Genomic DNA, 18,605 nt, shown 5'->3' with positions numbered 1-18,605 from the left:
AGACATCACAAACATCGCAAAAGCGAGCGCATCTTGTCAGAATGAAATCAGAGCGTTCTAAATCTAGATTCGGCAGATTGTGCAACATAATACGCATTAAGACGACATTTACCGGTATGTTAAACTATAGAGAAGAATAAAGATATTCGTTGTCACTCTTATTTTATGTAATAACGTTGACCTGCAGATGGCGGAATAATACAGTATTCATGTATGAATTGCCCCTTTAGCTGATTATACTAATCTCACGTCATTATAGAATCTAAATGAATAGTACTTTTGCAAATTCTGCCTAGCATATGTGGAACACATGACTTTCAAATGCAAATTCTTTCTCATAAAATCATAAATTACACATTACATACATCCTTTTTTTCTTAAGTGGCCACTCAGTGGCCCGACATGAACCCTGGGGCGGGCGCCTTAATGGGAATTGCAGCTGTGGGGTTTTGACGAGGAGGTCACCGTTCGGTCCGCTTTTTCAACATGTCATCCAAGCAGCTGAAAACAACTTGTAAGCTTGACATTTATAGAGTGAAGAAGAATTTAAATACATAGCAAATGAAAAATGTGGATTGTAAACATGTTAGTGTAAGCACAGTAAGTGTCCACATTTGTATGATATCTCAGATGTATGACCTCTGACAAGTTTGCCAGGAGAGGCACAGCGAGCAGCGACTCAGATTCATAACACTGGAATGTCCCCTCAAAACAGCCTGATTTCAACAAGCCAGAAATAGAAGGGGAACAGCATGCTATATATAATTCTTCATCCTTGTGGTATTTTGATGAACGTATGTCACTGACATGTGATTATGACATGTGGGATCTTTTTCAATTTTAGGAAGGGGGGGGGGGCTTAGGGGGGTTATCTTTCTGAACAGAATACCTGGCTTTCAGTGGAAAATTTCAGGATTAAACTAAAATGCATTGTAAGCTTTCCAGGTAAATTTTATTTGACCTTCTCCAAACCTTTGAATGCTTCATTACATCAGTACTTTTTGCAAAACACTCTGTTCTCTAAGAGGTGGAGCTGATTGGCAACATTCACAAGTTTTTAAACCCATGATTCCAAATACTGTTCACGTTCCATGAGACCAAAACTACACCTCACGAAGACCCGTTGTACAGTTTGCTGTCATCGTCTTTTTAAAAAACAAATTGTGCAAAAAGTACTGAAACACTGAACAGCTGGAGGTCAAATTAAACGTTTGAGAAATAATTGATCATCATACCATCCCGTGTGGCCAACCTTGACCACCCCTCACTGAAATGCTGCATCACCCTCGCTACCCCACTGAAACATTTCTGGGTACACCCCTGTCAACTGTAAAGCCTATTGTGCTTTTTCGGGTTTCAGGACAACCCCCAAACTTTGTGAGTAGTGTATGTCTCAGCCGGAAATCAAATATGGTTTTAAAATACTACCCCTATTGTGTTGGTGTGAGAGACTTAACAATGTCAAAAGCACATCATGATTCTGGATCTTAACTATAAGCAAACAGGAAACTGGAGAGAGTATGCCAGTGATTATCTGCACAATGAAGCATTGAACAGCCACATGAACATATAGAAACTGTGAGACAAAGACGGAGATTTACAGCGAATGTATGAACTCACACAACAGGAAACAATAAGGATGTGTCTTATAGGATGCAAGCAAAGACAGCATTATCTGAAAAGACAACATGCCATGACATCTTATTGCCGCACGCAGAGAGCCAGATGTGCTTAAAAAGGTGTTCATGCGTGTTAGCACAAAGACAAAATGCACATCACAGAAACTAAGGCTTCTTGTATGCATGTCAGCTCAATGATGATGCTGAAACACAAGTAATATGCAGTGCAACCAAACCACGATAAGCATGGCGTACATTTCGGCCTCCTCTCACTCCCATTCAGGGATGATTTATCGAGCAACACTATAAGCACAGACACGGTATATGCACTCCTAAAATTCCAAACTCACGTCATCCCCACTCCTCCGCTTACTGTGTTACTTCTTCACGTCACAAGCATATTTCCACGTGGCTTCCATAACGCTGACTAACTCACCTCTGTGGCTGCCGCACAACCTTTTTTGTGTGACCATCTCCACTTCCACTTAGTGAGTGACCCAGCTGTCACCTGCACTCATAGATCAGGAGTAACCGGGATGAGCTTTTCATCATGACATCATTGCACTCGGTGAGCCTGACATGTGGCACTTCCTGAACATACACATCAACCACTTAAAGTTGGAAGGCTTACATAGGAAGGCGATTAGATGCACGTCAAATTTTAACAACTTAAAAGGACTGTGCGTGGGCAAACTACGGCCCAGGGGCCACATGTGGCCCATTAAACGTTTTAATCCGGCACGCCAAACTTGAAAAAAGTTAAATGAATTAACCTTGTTAATGTTTTATTTTTTAAATACTGTGGTGTGTCAAAGACATATATTTTGTTGTAATGCTTTTGTTCATTATCATTTAAAATTGAATGTATTTTTTTTTCTCCAATGAGGTGAGGTTACCAAAACACTCCATTCATCTGCTCTGTCAAATTTTAGAACCCATTGTGGCCCGCCAATCAAAAAGTTTGCCCACCCCTGCTTTAAGGTGAGAAGACAATGTCAGAAAATGCAATTAGTTGTTATCATTGGTCGTAATACAAAGGGTCTAAATACACACCTCAATACATCCATGTAATATCCTAAAGCACAAATATTTGGACACATTTGACCTGATCTATTATTACTTATACCAAAGAGATTTGCGTGGGTGTCATGTTACGTTACGATAACGGAACAAATCTGCTCCTTTAATCTTTCCTACATCGTCATCATAATTTACTTACATTTTCTGGAGTAGTCAAATGAGTTGTAGCTCTGATTTTTGTTTTGCAAAAAGAAATGTATAACAACAAAAACAATACTGCAATACGTCACAGTATTACATAAGCAGCTCAACGTAAGCTCTAAAGCAGCAAAGACGTAAGTTGTTCATGAAAACACATACAAACGTGTACACTTGATTTAAGATAAACTAATTACCTCATTTTAATGACTGCTGCAGGAACAGTTTATTCCAACCCTAAAATAACTGGCAAAGGCGTGTAAGTTCATTTTTTACACACACATGTGCACGCACCCCAACATACGCACGGGCACACACACACAGACAGCACAATGCATTGACCACAAATATGATGGACCACACAAAGATGTGGTGAGCTTCTGCACATATTTTATGTGCACACCACAAAAACGCTGTTTTGTAATCAAACTGACGTGTCTACACACATAAACAACTTCTGACTAAATCTGACTAAAGCGTACACACCGATGGGACATATTTGTTTTTACATGACTTAGCTCTATGAGGGCATTTGTGTAAACGTTTGACGTCGGGCCCACCCAGGAAGTGACTCCACCCTGTCGTGATGCACAGAACTGCCCCCCTCCTTTTTTCTTTTTAGCTAAAGAGTTGAGCGTGAGTGCTTCCCCTTCAAATCTACCCCAGTGAAAAGCCTCGATTGTTCCCCGTGGTGTGAGGAGAGAGGCTGAGCTCAAGGCAGCCATAACGCTGGCCCAGGGGGCAGAGGCGCAGGGCGTTGGGCGGCTGCCTAAAACCACACAGGGGAGCCTGCAGACACAGAGCATCACTGTGCCACTCACAGCCGACGGTTGGAGCCGTGCCTCGGCCCAACGGCAACTTATGAAAAAGTCCAAAACATGACATTAAAAAAAGGAAAGCACCTAACTGTCAACACAGCCTCGCGGGTTCAACTGACTCAACGGCTGCTTGCGTTGCCATATTTGGCGGCAATCTGAAATGAAGGTTGTTCGACTTGAGGGTTTTTGCAGGGTCACAGCATCTTGAAATTGTTTGGTTTCAAAAGGCACAGGAAGACTATCACTTTGGGCTAGAGCAGCCCTTTTTGTGTGTTGGGGAGGGGGGTGGCGGGGGGTCATTTCCAGGTCCCCTTCAATAAATAACTCATTTGAAAGTCTTTCTATGATTGATATTAAATCTGAAGGATGTGTCCCTAGATGGACAGGTAAGGCTAAATTGCAAATATTTTGAGTTTTCATCATTTCTATGGTTTACCATACGACACGGAACTTGAACTTTGAAGTATGCGCTATGCATTTTTTTTCTATTATTGAAATCAGTTCCCAGTTTTATTAATAAAAGGTCAAACACATGATTAATGAAGTATAGTACAATGAGCTCCAGCTATATTGCGTATTTTGAAGCTTTATAACTACCATAAGATCTATGGTCATTTCTTTTATCCAATCATATGTTAGCAAAATTATGGCTTGGTTGAACATTTTGATCTATTGGTGTAATGTTTAATTTTCTTGTTTGTATACTTTGTATGGTTTGCTATTATGTGAGAGTTAAAAAAAACATTTTAAGGTTTATAATTACCATAACATCTATACTAATTTATAGTAGCATACCTACGCCATTTTACATTACATGTTAGCATTAAAAGAGTAGATTAACTTAGTTGATATTACGTGGTTCGGTTAGACATTTTGGTGTTTTAATATACAATGTCTAATTCTCTTTTGTTTTATGTGTCCGTGTCATTAAACTAAACTTAGTCTGGGAGTGACAAATAGAAGCAAACATGTGTTGCCTCTTACATTGAGGTTTAGAAAGAACCCCAAACGATAAATGGGGCATGGAGCTTCTGTGTCAACATTCTTGTACTCTTGTGAAAATGACCGGTTTGGGGCGGCAGCTTTGTCTCATGCAAATGTTCTCCCTGTCGCCTGTAACCTTTGTTCCACTGTCCAATCGTTTTTTGCGACAGCTCGGGGCAAGTCTGAAGAGAAAAATGAAGAACAAAGATACATATTTTGTAATGAAGGACACGCTTTTGGGGTTGTCAGGCTAAACATCTGATAAAATGACGAGGATTTGAAAGGTATTCAAACTGAGAAATTCTTTGCACGCGAGGTGTGTTTTTATTTCTGTATTTGTTCTTTATTGAAACAGTATGAACAAAAGAAAGTCAACAAAAGAATTTAAATAAAAGGGTTCAAACCGATCAGACGACACACATTCGAAAACCTGTTGGTAAAAACAGCACTTGGCAAAGCAGGAGGAAGGAAAACAAAACACGTCGTTGCAAACATTTGCTGTGTCTTAAAGCCTATTCATTAGCGATTACATCACTCATCCAGTGCACATTACGCAAGTTTTGTCAGGCAAGCAAAGCCGAGCAAAGACTTAATTATTTGTACACCCTTTTATGCATGGACCATAGAACAAAGTAGGCCTGTTGCACATCAGCTCATTTTCCAGACCGAATGACCATTCTGCTTATCAACTATTACAACAATGGGCAAAATGTGTGAGACTTCAACAGTACGGCTATTTCATTTCAAGAGGAGATGTCAATTGAAAAAGTTCACATTGATAACGCACACTAACATGGGTCTGATCTCCCAGTGTCAGTGGCGCAAACCCTTCCGCTAAATGTCACAGATATGTATTAAGGGGTTTTAGATGTCAGTGTTACTTTTATATATATATATATATATATATATATATATATATATATATATATATATACTTCATTCAATTGGTCAACAAAATATCAGTGACTGGGGCTAAATGTGGAAATGCTTGCTAACAGGTCTCGAAGTGCCACGTGTCTTATGTCATCAATGATTACTTATGCAAGTGCAACATAAGTCCAGAGATATTTGTTACTATCGTTACTCACTACTTTTCTCTTTCCTGCTTGCGGACATGTTTAATTAGCTCATTTAAAACCTTTTGTTGGCTGGTTTGTTAGCCAGCAAAATTTAGCATGGAAAATATTTTCCTCCAAAGCAGACAAAAAACATTTTTGTCCAAGTCTGGATAAACATGTAGATAGTTTGTTTTCTTCTTTTTCCGAAACCTTGAAGCAGGATAGAAAAAATACCTAGATTGGAATGGCTGATAACATTTTCATCGATTCAGAACGTCGTCATTCTTCTTGAAACAGAAAGCAGCCTTCTTGTGAAAAAAACACGTATGGACTTTGCCAATGGTTTAATTTATGTCAACAGATTTTTTTCAATTTTTGCCATTTGAAACCCAATAGCAACGTTCTCATCATCCCAAAATGGGTAGAGTTTTGTGATGTTTTTCACTTTGTTAAAAAAAAATTATTTCCCGAGTCCATTCTTTGTCTTAAGTCATTGTTTTCTTAACGGAAAGTAGCCTACTCGTAAAAAAAAAAAAAGAAAAAAAATGTATACACAAACACTACATTTGAGTCACAATAGAAATGATCCTTGTCTGCTTTGACTAAGCCTGTCAGACATCTTGAAGCAGGAAGTCGCCTGCTACCTAAAAACAAAACAAAACAAAACAAGCAAACAAAAAAAGACAAACAAATACGGCACTTCAGAATGATTTTCACTTTTGGTAGGAAATGAATTTCTCTTTCCACAGTGTAAATCATAAGCATTCTATCCATTATCCAGCCCGCTTCTCCTCACGAGGGTCGCGGGCATGCTGGAGCCTCACCCAGCTGTCGTCGGGCAGTAGGCGGGGTTCACCCTAAATTGGTTGCCAGCCAATCGCAGGGCATACCCAGACAAACAAACATTCACACTCACACTCATACCTAGGGACAATTTAGAGTGTTCAATCAACCTACGATGCATGTTTTTGGACCGTGGGAGTAAACCGGAGTACCGCGAGAAAACCCACACAGGAACGAGGAGAACATGCAAACTCCATACAGGAAGGCCAGACCCAGATTCAAACTCACAATCTCTTCACTGTGAGGCGGACATGCTAACTAGTCGAGCACCGTGCCACCCCAGAAATATTCCCCTTGCCCAAACCGAAATGCAAATAGTTCTTTTTTATCTATTCAAAAAGTAGAAAGTTGTTCCAGAAAATCCCAGGAATGACCAATTCCATTTTGTCAAAGCCTTAAGTATTATGTCATTCGTCTTGAACATTAAGTAGCCTGTTTACAAACTAGTGTGGTGCTCCATAATGTTTTTTTTCTTTCTGAAGTGCAAATCCCGATAGAAACATTCCACACAATTCCGCAAATGCAGAATGGCTAATGTCCTTTTGATCTATGTCTAAAGTCTTGAAAATGCTTTTTTTTTCCTTCTTTTCTTTTTTTTTTGAGGACATAGACTAGGTAACAAACTGACAAACGTCTCAATGGTTTCCCCATCCCAGGATTAAAAACAAAACAAAACAAAACCTAATCTAATCACTAACACTTCAGCGTTGATGCCAGATCTCGTCTTTCGGTGACATTCCTTTGTTATTGTGTTTCTATGAATCACTCCATTGGCTTTGGGGTCACGGAGGTGAATGAGCGGCGTGTCTCTATTATCTTACATACACATCACACATACTGTACACACAAACTAGCCTCCCATATTTTTCTTTGGGTAACATAACAGCTCTGAGTCCTGCTTAGAATCATTAAGTTCTGGTGTTAAAATTATTCTTTTGGTGTTGTTGTTTTAATGATTGTAATTGACGTCGCAGTTCAGTAGGTCAGAATTTCCAGAACTTTGACGACTCCTGCTGCTTGGCCGCCTTTGTCTTATTCTTCTTCAGGGGCTGAGGAAAAGAAGGAGAGCCATTGTCACTCAGGGAGATAAGCTTCCAAGGGTTAATTCTTTGTAATAAGAGCAGTTAGAGTGTGTAGCTAGTAGTGCTGAGTTTGCAAGTTGATCTTGAGGGACATTGGTGGTTAGTATGCAGTTCATTCTTTTCTGTATTATGTTCTATATGCCTTCACTTGTCTAAACCTGGCATTTTGATTCATATTGCATTTGTGGAATATGAGTTAAGCAGTAAAATCCACCCGATTTTAGCCATGTTCGGGGGTGGCCATTTTGTAACTTTCATTGACTGAAAATGACATCACAGTTGCTCAGAGCTCAGATAAGGACCAATGATGGCTTAGCTGTTTTCTGAAATTGCGCCATAGTTGGTCCTTAGCCCCTGAGCAACTGTGATGTCATTTTCCCTCGCCAGAAGTGACAAAATGGCCGCCCCTTGAGATGGTTAAATACTGGTGGATTTTGCTGCTTAACTTATATTGCACAAACCCAAATTAATCAAATTTGTCCTGTTTAGACTCGTGGGGCACGTACACACACACATGCACACACACATGATTGCATAATCACAGCAGCACATTAATAGTTTGTATCAGGCAGTTGTGCTGTCACACTAATCTGAACTAAACTCCTTTCTAAAATTAATCAAGCAATTATGAACAATAAAATTAAAATTAAGTAAAAAACTTGAAATATATAAACAGACAAATAAATATACTTCTAAAACAGGAAAATAGACTTTCGCTCCTCCCTGTCATACAGAGCTAATCCAGAATGTGTGACGTTCCACAGTAAATACTCATGTCCAGTCAACACGACATAATGATTTGAAATTGGGACGAGGTACTCACGAGTATTTTCCCATCCTCCTCACGACAGCAATCACCACGGCGATCACGATGACGACAGCCAACAGAGCGCCAATCACGATGCCAACGACCTGGCCCGAGCTCAGGCCTTCGGTAGGACAGAAGCCAACAACTTCAATATGGTTTCAATCAAAATGTATTGCTCACAAGTGTAAGTTAAATAACTGTACAAAAATAAGAGTTGAATATGAGCAGTGTGTCTTTGCCATGCCACAAGTACTACTAGTACATCTCATTCATTCATTGCTCACCCTCTGCGCCATCTTCAACTATCACCTCATTGGCCGTGTCCGCCTTGACAGCTTCCGTCCACTGAGGGATGACCTCAGCCTCTCTGGGGGTGGTCTCCACTGCAGTGGGCTCAGTGTTACGGGATTCAGCAGCTTCAGTAGCAGCCTGATTGGGAAGTTCGGTCTCAACTGTGGGCTCGGCAGTACTGGCCGTCACTTGAGGAGAGGGCGCCTCAGTCGTGACGTCCAACACATCCTGTTGTTCGGCTGTCATTGGCTGGGTTGACGGAGGACCGGTGATGACATCAAACTCTTTGCTGGCCTCTGTGGCCTCCAGGGTGACGGCTGCGACGGAGTCAGTCGCCGCAACGCCATGGTCGGTTGGGAAGACTGTGGGGCCTAGACAGCAACCATTTGGACAGATGTCATATCTTTGCTGTTAACTTTTTTTTTTTTTTTTGAGGGTGTGTACATTGGTATCTTTTGTAGATAATGTGACAGTATGTTCGAAATGACTTGGGAAATTTAAGCTATGATATGACTTAAAAGATCTGTTTTATATATTGCAATTCTATGTGACCGCTTATTTTGGACAATTCGGACATTAATGATTCACAAATTGAGTTCATGGTTTCCTTTAAATCAATAGTTCATCTATCATTTTTAAAATGTATTACTTTTTTAGAATCGCAGTGATTATATATTTCCTTTTCTGCAATGAATCACTTCAAGGCACCAATATACACATACTGCGACCATATACTGTATATTAATTTTATCTTATGTCCATTTCCTGTAAAAACATTCTGGTCTCCATTTTTTTAAAGGTGTCATCTCCAAAGACAAAACTACAGCATTTAGATTTGCCCAACATGGCACGCAAAGCCCTTACAATGTGTAGCAGATGAACAGTAACCAAATGCTGTACAGCAGGACGACACATTAGACACATTCGTTGGTCACAAGTCAAGCAAGACTCCGTAGGCCTCGCAAATCTTTGGGTAACCTGAGAGGTGCCGCTCTCTTTGGAGCCGAGGACCTTACATACCACTCTTCTCCTCTTACTGCCCTTTTGGACAACTTAAGCCTTGTGAGTGAATGTATTCATTGTTGGACGAGAGCCGCCATGATGACTGCCTGCCTCATGTGTTGGTCTGTGTTCCGACAAGACCAACTCACACCAAAATGATCCTTCTCACTCACCACCATTATTATGCCCCAACAAAGCTGTGATGTCAGCAAGGACGCAGAGGGATATTTTGGGCTGGAATAACTGGGAAAGAAATGGTGGACCCTTCAGGGTGCCTGACAAAACATTTCCTGCCATAGTATTAAAACAAAAACTTCCCTTGTTAGAATAATATTTAGAGGTTATTATACATTTGCCATGACGCAGCATTATTTCAATATATGGTGCGCATGACATGTTGCAAATTAGTGGAGTGGACTATGCTTGAGTGTTTACAGTCAGAGTGGAGGTACAGGAGGACACCTTTACTGCAGAGAGGTGTCTGCAATTGGCAGGGCGGTGGCACTTCTTCAGAAGTGAGGATGAAGTAAACAACATCGTGAGGAGCCCTGATAAGTTGGCCTCAAAGTCTGAAGCAAGCAACATCGTGCTAGGTCCTGATAAAAGATGTTGACGTCAAAGTCAGCTGCGACCCATGGCGGCACGCCAATGATAAACCGGACTAAACCAGCTTTTGAGAAGACGAACTGTACCACCCTTGAATGTAATCTGATTTCTCGAAGTGTAATCTGATTCCTCGATGTTATAAAAGGGAATGTGTGAAAAACATCGAGGAACAGAAGGGAGATGAAGTTGCCAAATAAACTTTATTGACCTCTCTGTATCCACTTGGGCTGGGTGCCTCTCTCTTTTCAGCTATGAACCCTATATGTCAAATTGGCGAACCTGACATCCCTCCTGCTCTAAAATAATTTTCATGCAAGAGAACGATTTAGCTGCCGTGCATGTATACAATAGATAAGACACACAAAAACACCCTGACCTCAACCCAAAAGAGAACCTGTGGTGCAACCTTGAAATTAAGATCTATTGGCGCAGATGCCAGTATACGCCCAAAGAGCACCTCTGGAAGGCATTTGGAGCAAATTTGAATGAAGTGACATCACGAGAAAGCAGCCACGGTGCCACCCCACCCTGTGACGTAATAAGGCACACATCTTCAAGCAATCCCTCCATCATGTCTTTCTGGACCTGGGCGCCCTAACACGCCACATCCTCTGCCTCATTTCCTGTGGAGGGAGCCACGCTGCACAAGTTAATGAGTGAGGCGAGTGCGGGAAGCCTCTACAGTTGAAAAATGTGGTTTTGTTCAAGGGCGGGGCCACAAATGGATAATTTGTAGTTTTGCAGAGAGACAAACTCAGGGAAAGCAGTTGCAATTTTGACAATTGTCCGCCATGTTTGCAGTGGAGACAATATGCCAAACAGTTGACAACCGCCATTTCATTCTTTCTGATCCATGTTTTCTATTTGATACCGAGCAGGGATTTAAGAGTGAGTCTTAAGGTGACACTAAAATGAATAAAATTCAATCATCCAATTCTATTTGTTTCTTCTCATATTACTTTGAGAGTTAAGGGTTCTGGCACTGGACCCTATCTCAGCTGATTTGGGGCAAAAAAGCAGACTACAACCTGGATTGGTCAATTAGAGAGCTCATATGTAGAAACAAAAAGCTATTCACTTGCAGTACATTCACAATGTTACTAAATGAAAACAGAACCCACGCTATCTGCATAAAAGTCAGGATTAGGAGAGTTAGAGTTGATCACATTTGTAACATGATGTTACTCTAAGTAACTATTACTTGGGCTTTATTCTTGACGTGTTTGTACTTTACAAAAAGAATTTTTCGTCCTGACCACAAATGAGAACCCAAATTCTATTTAAGTCAAATTGTTCTTCTCTAATAGAAGGAGAAATTCAATGAAGTTGATGAATAGCTTTCCAGAATTGTTCCATATGAAAGCTAACTGCATCGAGTCAGAGCTTTGATGATGGCCATGCTTGGAATGAAAAGGAATCTTCCGTTATGAGTTTTGCAGCTGTGTGAGGACATGCATTTATCCTTGTGTCTTTCATCAAGGTCTGCGCTATGAAGCTGCCTGAGCTCAACCTGATCATTACCCTTCAATAAGCCGAGCTCCATCCCGCCATGTTCAACATCCTCCGACCACAACTGAAAGTTTGGCCTGGACAACTCTGCGTCCAAATGAAGGAGGGTACATTTCAGCTGCACCAAAATTATGGACTACACTCAAATCGTGCTGGCCTGAAATGACTTCTTCTGAATGGAGAGGAAGAAAAAAAAAAAAACAACACTCTCTCGCTGGACAGACTGAATGTGTTGGCAAAACCTGTGCTCTGTTTTTCAGCCAGTCTAATTCTAATTCAGATCTAAATACCTTCGCTAACTGAAAATTCTGTACATTGTTCAAAATAAGTGCACATTGGGTGATCGTATCTGGCAAGAAGTGCAGCTATTTCTGGTCATGTGCTGGCCGGACGGCTGTGTTTATTAGCAACAGGCGGGGTAAATAGAAGAAAACATTTGTCCTCATTGAAAAAGAAAGGGTGGGGGGGTTAAAACGGAGCCTCGGATTGTTTGTTTGGAATGTCTGTAAGCAATGATAAATTGGCCTTACACGATGTGTAATCACCCAGACCACCACGACCAACAATCGCTTCATTATGTACTCAGTTCCCACAATTAGCTATGAGTAGTATTTCCTCTCAAAGTACCGGCAATGGTGGGCACACGCAGATTCTGAGATCAATGATGCATACATCCCTTCTGCTCTGTGCGCCTTGTAATCTACATGTTGCCACTCTTCCTCTGCCACTCCCTGAGGAACGCGCCATGGCAGCTGAAACTTTTGAGGAGGTAAAGAACGGAAAAGAGGAGTGATTCCAGCAATAGCCCCTTCTCATGTGATAGCAGAACCATGGCATGCAGTTGAGGAGGATGCCAATAAATAATAAAAGTTTAGGTGAGCATAATAATGCTCTGTTTTTAACTTCTAACATCTTAGTACCATCATCTTCCGCATGTATGCAATTCACTATTAACCTTTTTATGAGGCGAAGCCTATCCCTCGCTATTGGTTGAAAAATCTGCGTATTAGTGTTTTTTGTGTTCTTTCACAAAAGGCAGAAGATGCCACGAAGCACTGCTAAATAGAAATTGGTGTAAAAGAAGTACAGCGTGTTGAAGTGATTTAAGGACGAATTTTGTGCGTTGGAGAGGAGCTAAGTTAAGCCTGGGTTGTTAGTGGAAATAATGGATAGTCTTTTTTTTTAATCAAATCATTTATTAGATGTTTATTTTTAAAGGAAATGTAAGATGAGTTTGATATGACGTTCAATTGTTTTTGAGTCATAGTTTGGAATTATAGTTCGTGCTCAATTTATACTTAAATTTAAGCGGTGGCGTCGATTCCTCATGATTTTTTTTCTTGCTATTCATGTCTTGGCTTAGTCCTTATTGTAACATTAAATCTAAATAAATGAAGTATTTTGCCTTTAATAAACATGTCAAAGTGTGATCAATAGACTTCACTCCAACTCTAACAACTAAGAGTTCCGACTATAATGACTGAGGTGGACATTAAAGCCGTGCTAGATCGACTGAGGAAATTGACCAGGAGCACGGAAGCACAGGCAGTGTGGTAAAAAAGCCGCCTGAACACGAAATATTTTCCAAAAGAAGCCAATCTATAAATGTGGAACTGCTCGTCTCGGTTGCATGATACAGTATTAAAAAAGAAAATGAACAAAAGCTCACCCGCCAATTTCATGCACGGACCCCAGCAAGTCTATTTCTGTTTCCGCAATGTCTAGGGCATACTTGGATGTACAGCGCTTGGACTGCCCTGATTTTGATGCAAATGAGGGCTACTGCTACGATTGGCTGGGAAAATACTACTTCCTCAACGACGCAAAAAGACCCAAATAAACCATTATGCCCAATTCTACCTGTGCAAACTCTGGCAAAATACCAAAATAAAGAAAACTCCACCCATATGCACAGTTCAACTACGCATTTTGGCGTGAAAATAGGGCCCGTTTGAGTTAAAAATTATGAAAAATTGCAATTACGGTAAAGATTTTGAGCCCCAAAAAAATGAGAGAAAAGGATTTTGCAGGCCACATCAATCATGGCCCTTAAGGGCCCTTAAGTTTGACACCCGCTGGGAGGTTGAGACTATAAACCAGTAGAAACATGAGAGAAGGGAGTATAACAGGCTGCATCCATTACAAACAGCCGTCACTGAGGCCGCCTCCTTGTGTGTCCGTATGTGCATTCATAAGTCACAGCGTTGTCTTGGAGGTGTGAGGGAGTGTGTGCGTTTAACCTTCTCAGGAATGTTTTGAGGGTCCTCCTCATGATAGATACCCTGCCCATCTGGGCGTACCCCGCTCACACAAACTGACACATGCTCCCCTCTTTGGTTAGGATACCAGGTCGTGCCATGCACCACGCACCGCGGATCTGATTAAGCCCATGGATGAAATATTCTCAGTCTCAGTGTTATCGCAACACAATGAAGGTCCTAAGAGATGCACCATCTGGAGTCCATCATCTCCAGCTGGTAAAAGATACCACAGACCTTTAATCTTGTGACTAACACGACTGAAAACAAGTAGTAGTACCCCTGGACATGACACACACAGGAAGTGAAGAAAAATACATGGAGCTTCCACATCTTTGGGGAGCCCTTCTACCCATTCATCCACCGAAACGCTAGTGAGGAAGAACGCAAGCTAGCTAGCTAGCAAGATAGATTCTTTATTCATTCCATTTGGGAAATTGGCTTGTCACATCAGCAATATTCTCAATTACACAGCCATCCATCCATTATCTGAACCACTTCTCCTCACAAGGATCGCTGACATGTTTGAGCCTATCCCAGCTGTCTATGGGGAGTAGGCAGGGTACACCCTGAACTGGTTGCCAGCATATCGCAGGACACACAAAGACAAACTACCACTCGCTCTCACGATCACACCTATGGACAATTTAGAGCGTCCAATCAACTTATCATGCATGTTTTGGGAATGTGGGTGGAAACCGGAGTACCCACTGAAAATCTACACAGGCAGAGGGAGAACATGCAAACTCCACAAAGGAAGGCCGGAACCCAGATTTACACCTCGGAACTGTGAGGTGGATGTACTAACCAGTCGGCCACTGTGCTTAGAAGCATAAATGTCCACAAAGGATTTGGTGGGAAGAAAAAACAAGTTTCTCGAAAAACAACAGGTTTAAATCAAGCTTCTTAAGATGTTTCTAGTCCAATCTCCAGCCCTGCATGCTGCGTGTAGTGCCCACCCAATTGAGTAATGTGTTCCTGAGTCAGCGTCTCGCTCTTTTTTTTCCTTGCTCCATGCCTCACACCGCAGCACACGTACAGGACATGCCAGACATATGAGACATACAGCTGTGGTCAGTTGTGTAAAACGATTCATCTTTCCTTCTTTGGTCTTCACTGAGTTACACGTTGAGTAGCGGTCGATAAACACTGTTCAGCCAAGCCTTTTTGTAGTCAATTCAAGTGAAGTGGGATACAAAGTTGAGCATTCCCCACTTCCGCTAAAATTCAGAAAGGCCCTGTTTATTAGATTTCTCTGAAAGATTATTCTGAGTGATTATCGACTGGTAGCAAAGTAGCAAAATTGCACCAAGCAACATTTACCGTGTATTCCTTTATCTCTACCTCTCCCAAGTCGGGATTGGCACTACGACAGATATGGTTATCTACGTAGTATCACTGCGGGTACACCACATGCCATTGGAGCAATTTTAATCTTTTATCTTTCACATTAAAAATCGGTTTTAGATTGCTGTGTAGCCTGCTTCAGGAAACTTTAGCGCTTCTTTTGAAGAGAGGTTAATGTATACAGCGAATCTCCACCGATTCGCGCTTTGCTAGTCATAAATTCAACTATTTGCATTTTCTTCTATGGAGCTCTCAGATAAACTTCTGACCACGACTGCATGCGTTAGGAAGCTCTGATACTTCAGTCACATTGCTTCATCACTATTCCCTAAACAGATATTTCTTTCTGCTGGTAAAAGAATTTGTGAGTGTGAATGTTTTCTCCCGCACAGAGCTTCTTGTGCCAGCCTCATATTTGGAGTATGAGCGTCACATTTGAGTCATTTCTAAAAGTGGGCTGATGACCAATGGGGCCGCTGACCTCTTCCTTCAGCAGCCAGATGTGACGACCACGTTATTAGCTCAGAGTGGCAGACAAAACTCATGAAGAGAAGGAGACTGGAGGAGGGAGGCAGGCGGTGTTGGGCTTTTATGGGACACACAGGCGCAGGCGTTTAAAATCTTGCGAGAACGTGGATGAGCTGTTTTCTTTGTTTCCATTCTCGCTTTGGGAGTGTGGGATTAACAACATCTACCAGACAGACAGGCCAACGAATAGCTAGTGATTAAAGGAGGGCGGCGTGCCCCTTTGACCACATCACCGTATGCTCTCCCTCCACCCATATACACTGTATGTCTATATGTACTGTATATCATTCTCTATTAATAGACGGGGTTCGAATAAGTGAAAGGCATGAGGCTCTCTCTCTCTCTCTCTCTGGTGAGGTATTTCTTTTTATATCTCTAATTGAACAAACATAATTCATAATGAACGAATTTAATCACAAGGAATTAAAATATTTATAAATTTTCTGAAGCATTTGTCCTCATTATTGCTGCAGGTGAGCTGGAGACTTTCCCAGCTGATTTGGAGCGAAAGGTGGAGTCCACCTGGGAGTGGTCGCTATGTCAATCAAATGGCACATGTAGACAAAGAGCACTCATATTAACACCTATGAACAATTTAGACTTTTCAAATTAAGCAAGGTCCGAGCGGGGATTCCAACCCAGGATTTGTCTACTGTGAGGCAGAATTATGAACCACTACCACACCATGCTGCCTGAGTACTTGAAAAGGTTATAAAGAGCTCTTTGTCACTAGTGACAAAAGACAACAATTTTCAACCATAAGTGCAGGCTCACTAGTTGGCAACTATTGCCATATTTATAAAGCTAAGATGCAAAGTGACATATCAATAACACGGTAATTTGTTTTCAATGTTCTCACTTGTAAAGAAACACTTTATGAAATGTAAAAAAATTAACTACTATCCAGTTATAAGGAGATCGTAAGGGTACCCCTACTAGACTGGCAAAATGAGGGATTCAAGCAGACAAAGGGGCAGCGTGGGCACATGGAGGGAGCAAGAGTGGTCACAGCGTGCAGCTCACGGCGGGATGGCCACTCAACTTTTTTCTTTGCGAGAGACAGGGGAGACAAGTTTACTTACTTGAATGTGAGAAGGCGCAGAAGGCCAACAGGAGCAGCAGCTGAACATTCATGGCGGTCAAGTTTGATTCCTTGGTTTAATGATGAAGGCACAACAACCGGATGCTCTCACAGCGTCAAACACAGAAGCCGCTTTTCCAGAGGGACCGTTGTCCCCACACAAAAAAAAAAGAATGAAAAGAAAAGTGCCAAGATCCAGAGGGAAGCCCTTGAAGTCGGAGGTGTAGTGGGGAAGTGAAGGAGGGCAAGGAGAGAGACTGGTCCTCAGCAGAAAGAGAAAGAAAGAGGGAGACTGTGAGCTGAGAGTGGAGGAGGGGTGTGGGCACTGGTCGCAGTTTGTCAGGGGGCAGGTTTGGGTTGGGAGGAGGCTGACTGTTAAGAGGTGGTTTCAGCCCTGCAAAATAAGCATACACAAGCACACGCACAACCCCCCCCCCCCACACATACACACACACATTTTTTTTGTTTTTGAACGACAATTGGAAGAAAAATATGCTGAACCACAGATATATATACAGTAAACGCTTACCTGTAGAATTTGGGCTTCAAGTTTCTCAAATTCATCAAGTTCTTTAACGCTGTGAGACAATTTCTAAATCAAACTCTATTTTTAAGGGTAACGTACGATGAGTTTGAAATGTTAAACTGTACTGGGATCATAACTGTGGGTATATTTGTCATTAAAACCATTTATTCGCTGTTATTAGATCTATGGTGTGTCTTAATGATACACTTGGAGTACTCAGATTTCTAGAGGTGGGCATTTTGTCAGAATGGCCCTGCACATCTGGTGTGTTTGTTCGCAGGGGGATTCTTACAGAAGACTGTATTGATTATATATGTGTGAGAGTGAGTGCTTCTGTTTTTAATAGAATCTCTGAGGGGACTGGGATTGGCTCGGGAGGCGAAACGTTATGGAATGTGATTTTATATATATATATATGGTTGTGTTTTTCTGTTAAATATTGGTGAAATTATTTATATTCAAGACAGTATGGTGTGTTGTGATTGTGGGGCGTTGACGATATGTGGAAACACATTGCGTTTCCTGAACAATAGGTGGCAGTACCGAGAGAGCTGTAATCCGCCCGTGAACCAAGAAGAGGGAAGAGGAACAGAAGGAGGAAGGAGACCTGCAGTTGGAGTGCACTACTTGGATTATATTTTATTTGGGCGCAATGCAGAGCTGGATTCTGCTTCAGCTTTGCTATTTTAAACTTTAAATCTAAACTTTTTGGGAGTTTTAGGAGTTAAAACATCTGCAGGAAGCCACAAGTTGAATCGACTGGGAAATATGTGTATGTGAAACTTCTGACGGACTAAGTGCCGAACTACTTGACAATCGGACTGTCCAATTGACAATAACAGGTTGGTTTGACATGAAAATATGACAGGCGAATGACAAACGGGTTCCCAGTCCGCTGACGGCAAAATTTTGTAAAATGTCCACCTCTGCTGATTTAGACCTTTGATAAATGACACTACGAGATGTTGCAAAAGCAATAGTTTGATATCTGACATGCAGCCTTTGGCCTGATTACTTAAAAAGAGCA

General features: G+C 41.5%; 1 protein-coding gene across 1 annotated transcript; it reads right to left on the bottom strand.

The window, feature by feature from the left end:
• Window positions 1–4,958: 4,958 nt before the first annotated feature.
• pdpn (podoplanin) lies at window positions 4,959–17,398 on the bottom strand. The gene is made up of 4 exons (XM_088291930.1): window positions 17,054–17,398; window positions 8,715–9,092; window positions 8,446–8,551; window positions 4,959–7,589 (listed from the first exon to the last, which is right to left on the bottom strand). Exons 1-4 carry the CDS (start codon window positions 17,103–17,105, stop codon window positions 7,583–7,585), a joined length of 543 nt encoding a protein of 180 aa, XP_088148056.1. The 5' UTR covers window positions 17,106–17,398; the 3' UTR covers window positions 4,959–7,582.
• Window positions 17,399–18,605: the final 1,207 nt, after the last annotated feature.

This window comes from Idiotropiscis lumnitzeri, chromosome 3, assembly GCF_059441095.1.
Source record: "Idiotropiscis lumnitzeri isolate Australia: NSW breed Sydney's pygmy pipehorse chromosome 3, RoL_Ilum_1.0, whole genome shotgun sequence".
Lineage (NCBI taxonomy): Eukaryota > Metazoa > Chordata > Actinopteri > Syngnathiformes > Syngnathidae > Idiotropiscis > Idiotropiscis lumnitzeri.
This window is presented reverse-complemented; position numbering and strand designations above follow the sequence as displayed.

Coding starts and splice junctions, on each gene's coding strand:
- pdpn (XM_088291930.1), bottom strand. CDS start 17,105: ATGAATGTTCAGCTGCTGCTCCTGTTGGCCTTCTGCGCCTTCTCACAT. Junction 9,093..17,053: donor CTGCGCCTTCTCACATTCAA/GTAAGTAAACTT, acceptor GTTGCTGTCTAG/GCCCCACAGTCTTCCCAACC. Junction 8,552..8,714: donor AGTTGAAGATGGCGCAGAGG/GTGAGCAATGAA, acceptor GTCCTACCGAAG/GCCTGAGCTCGGGCCAGGTC.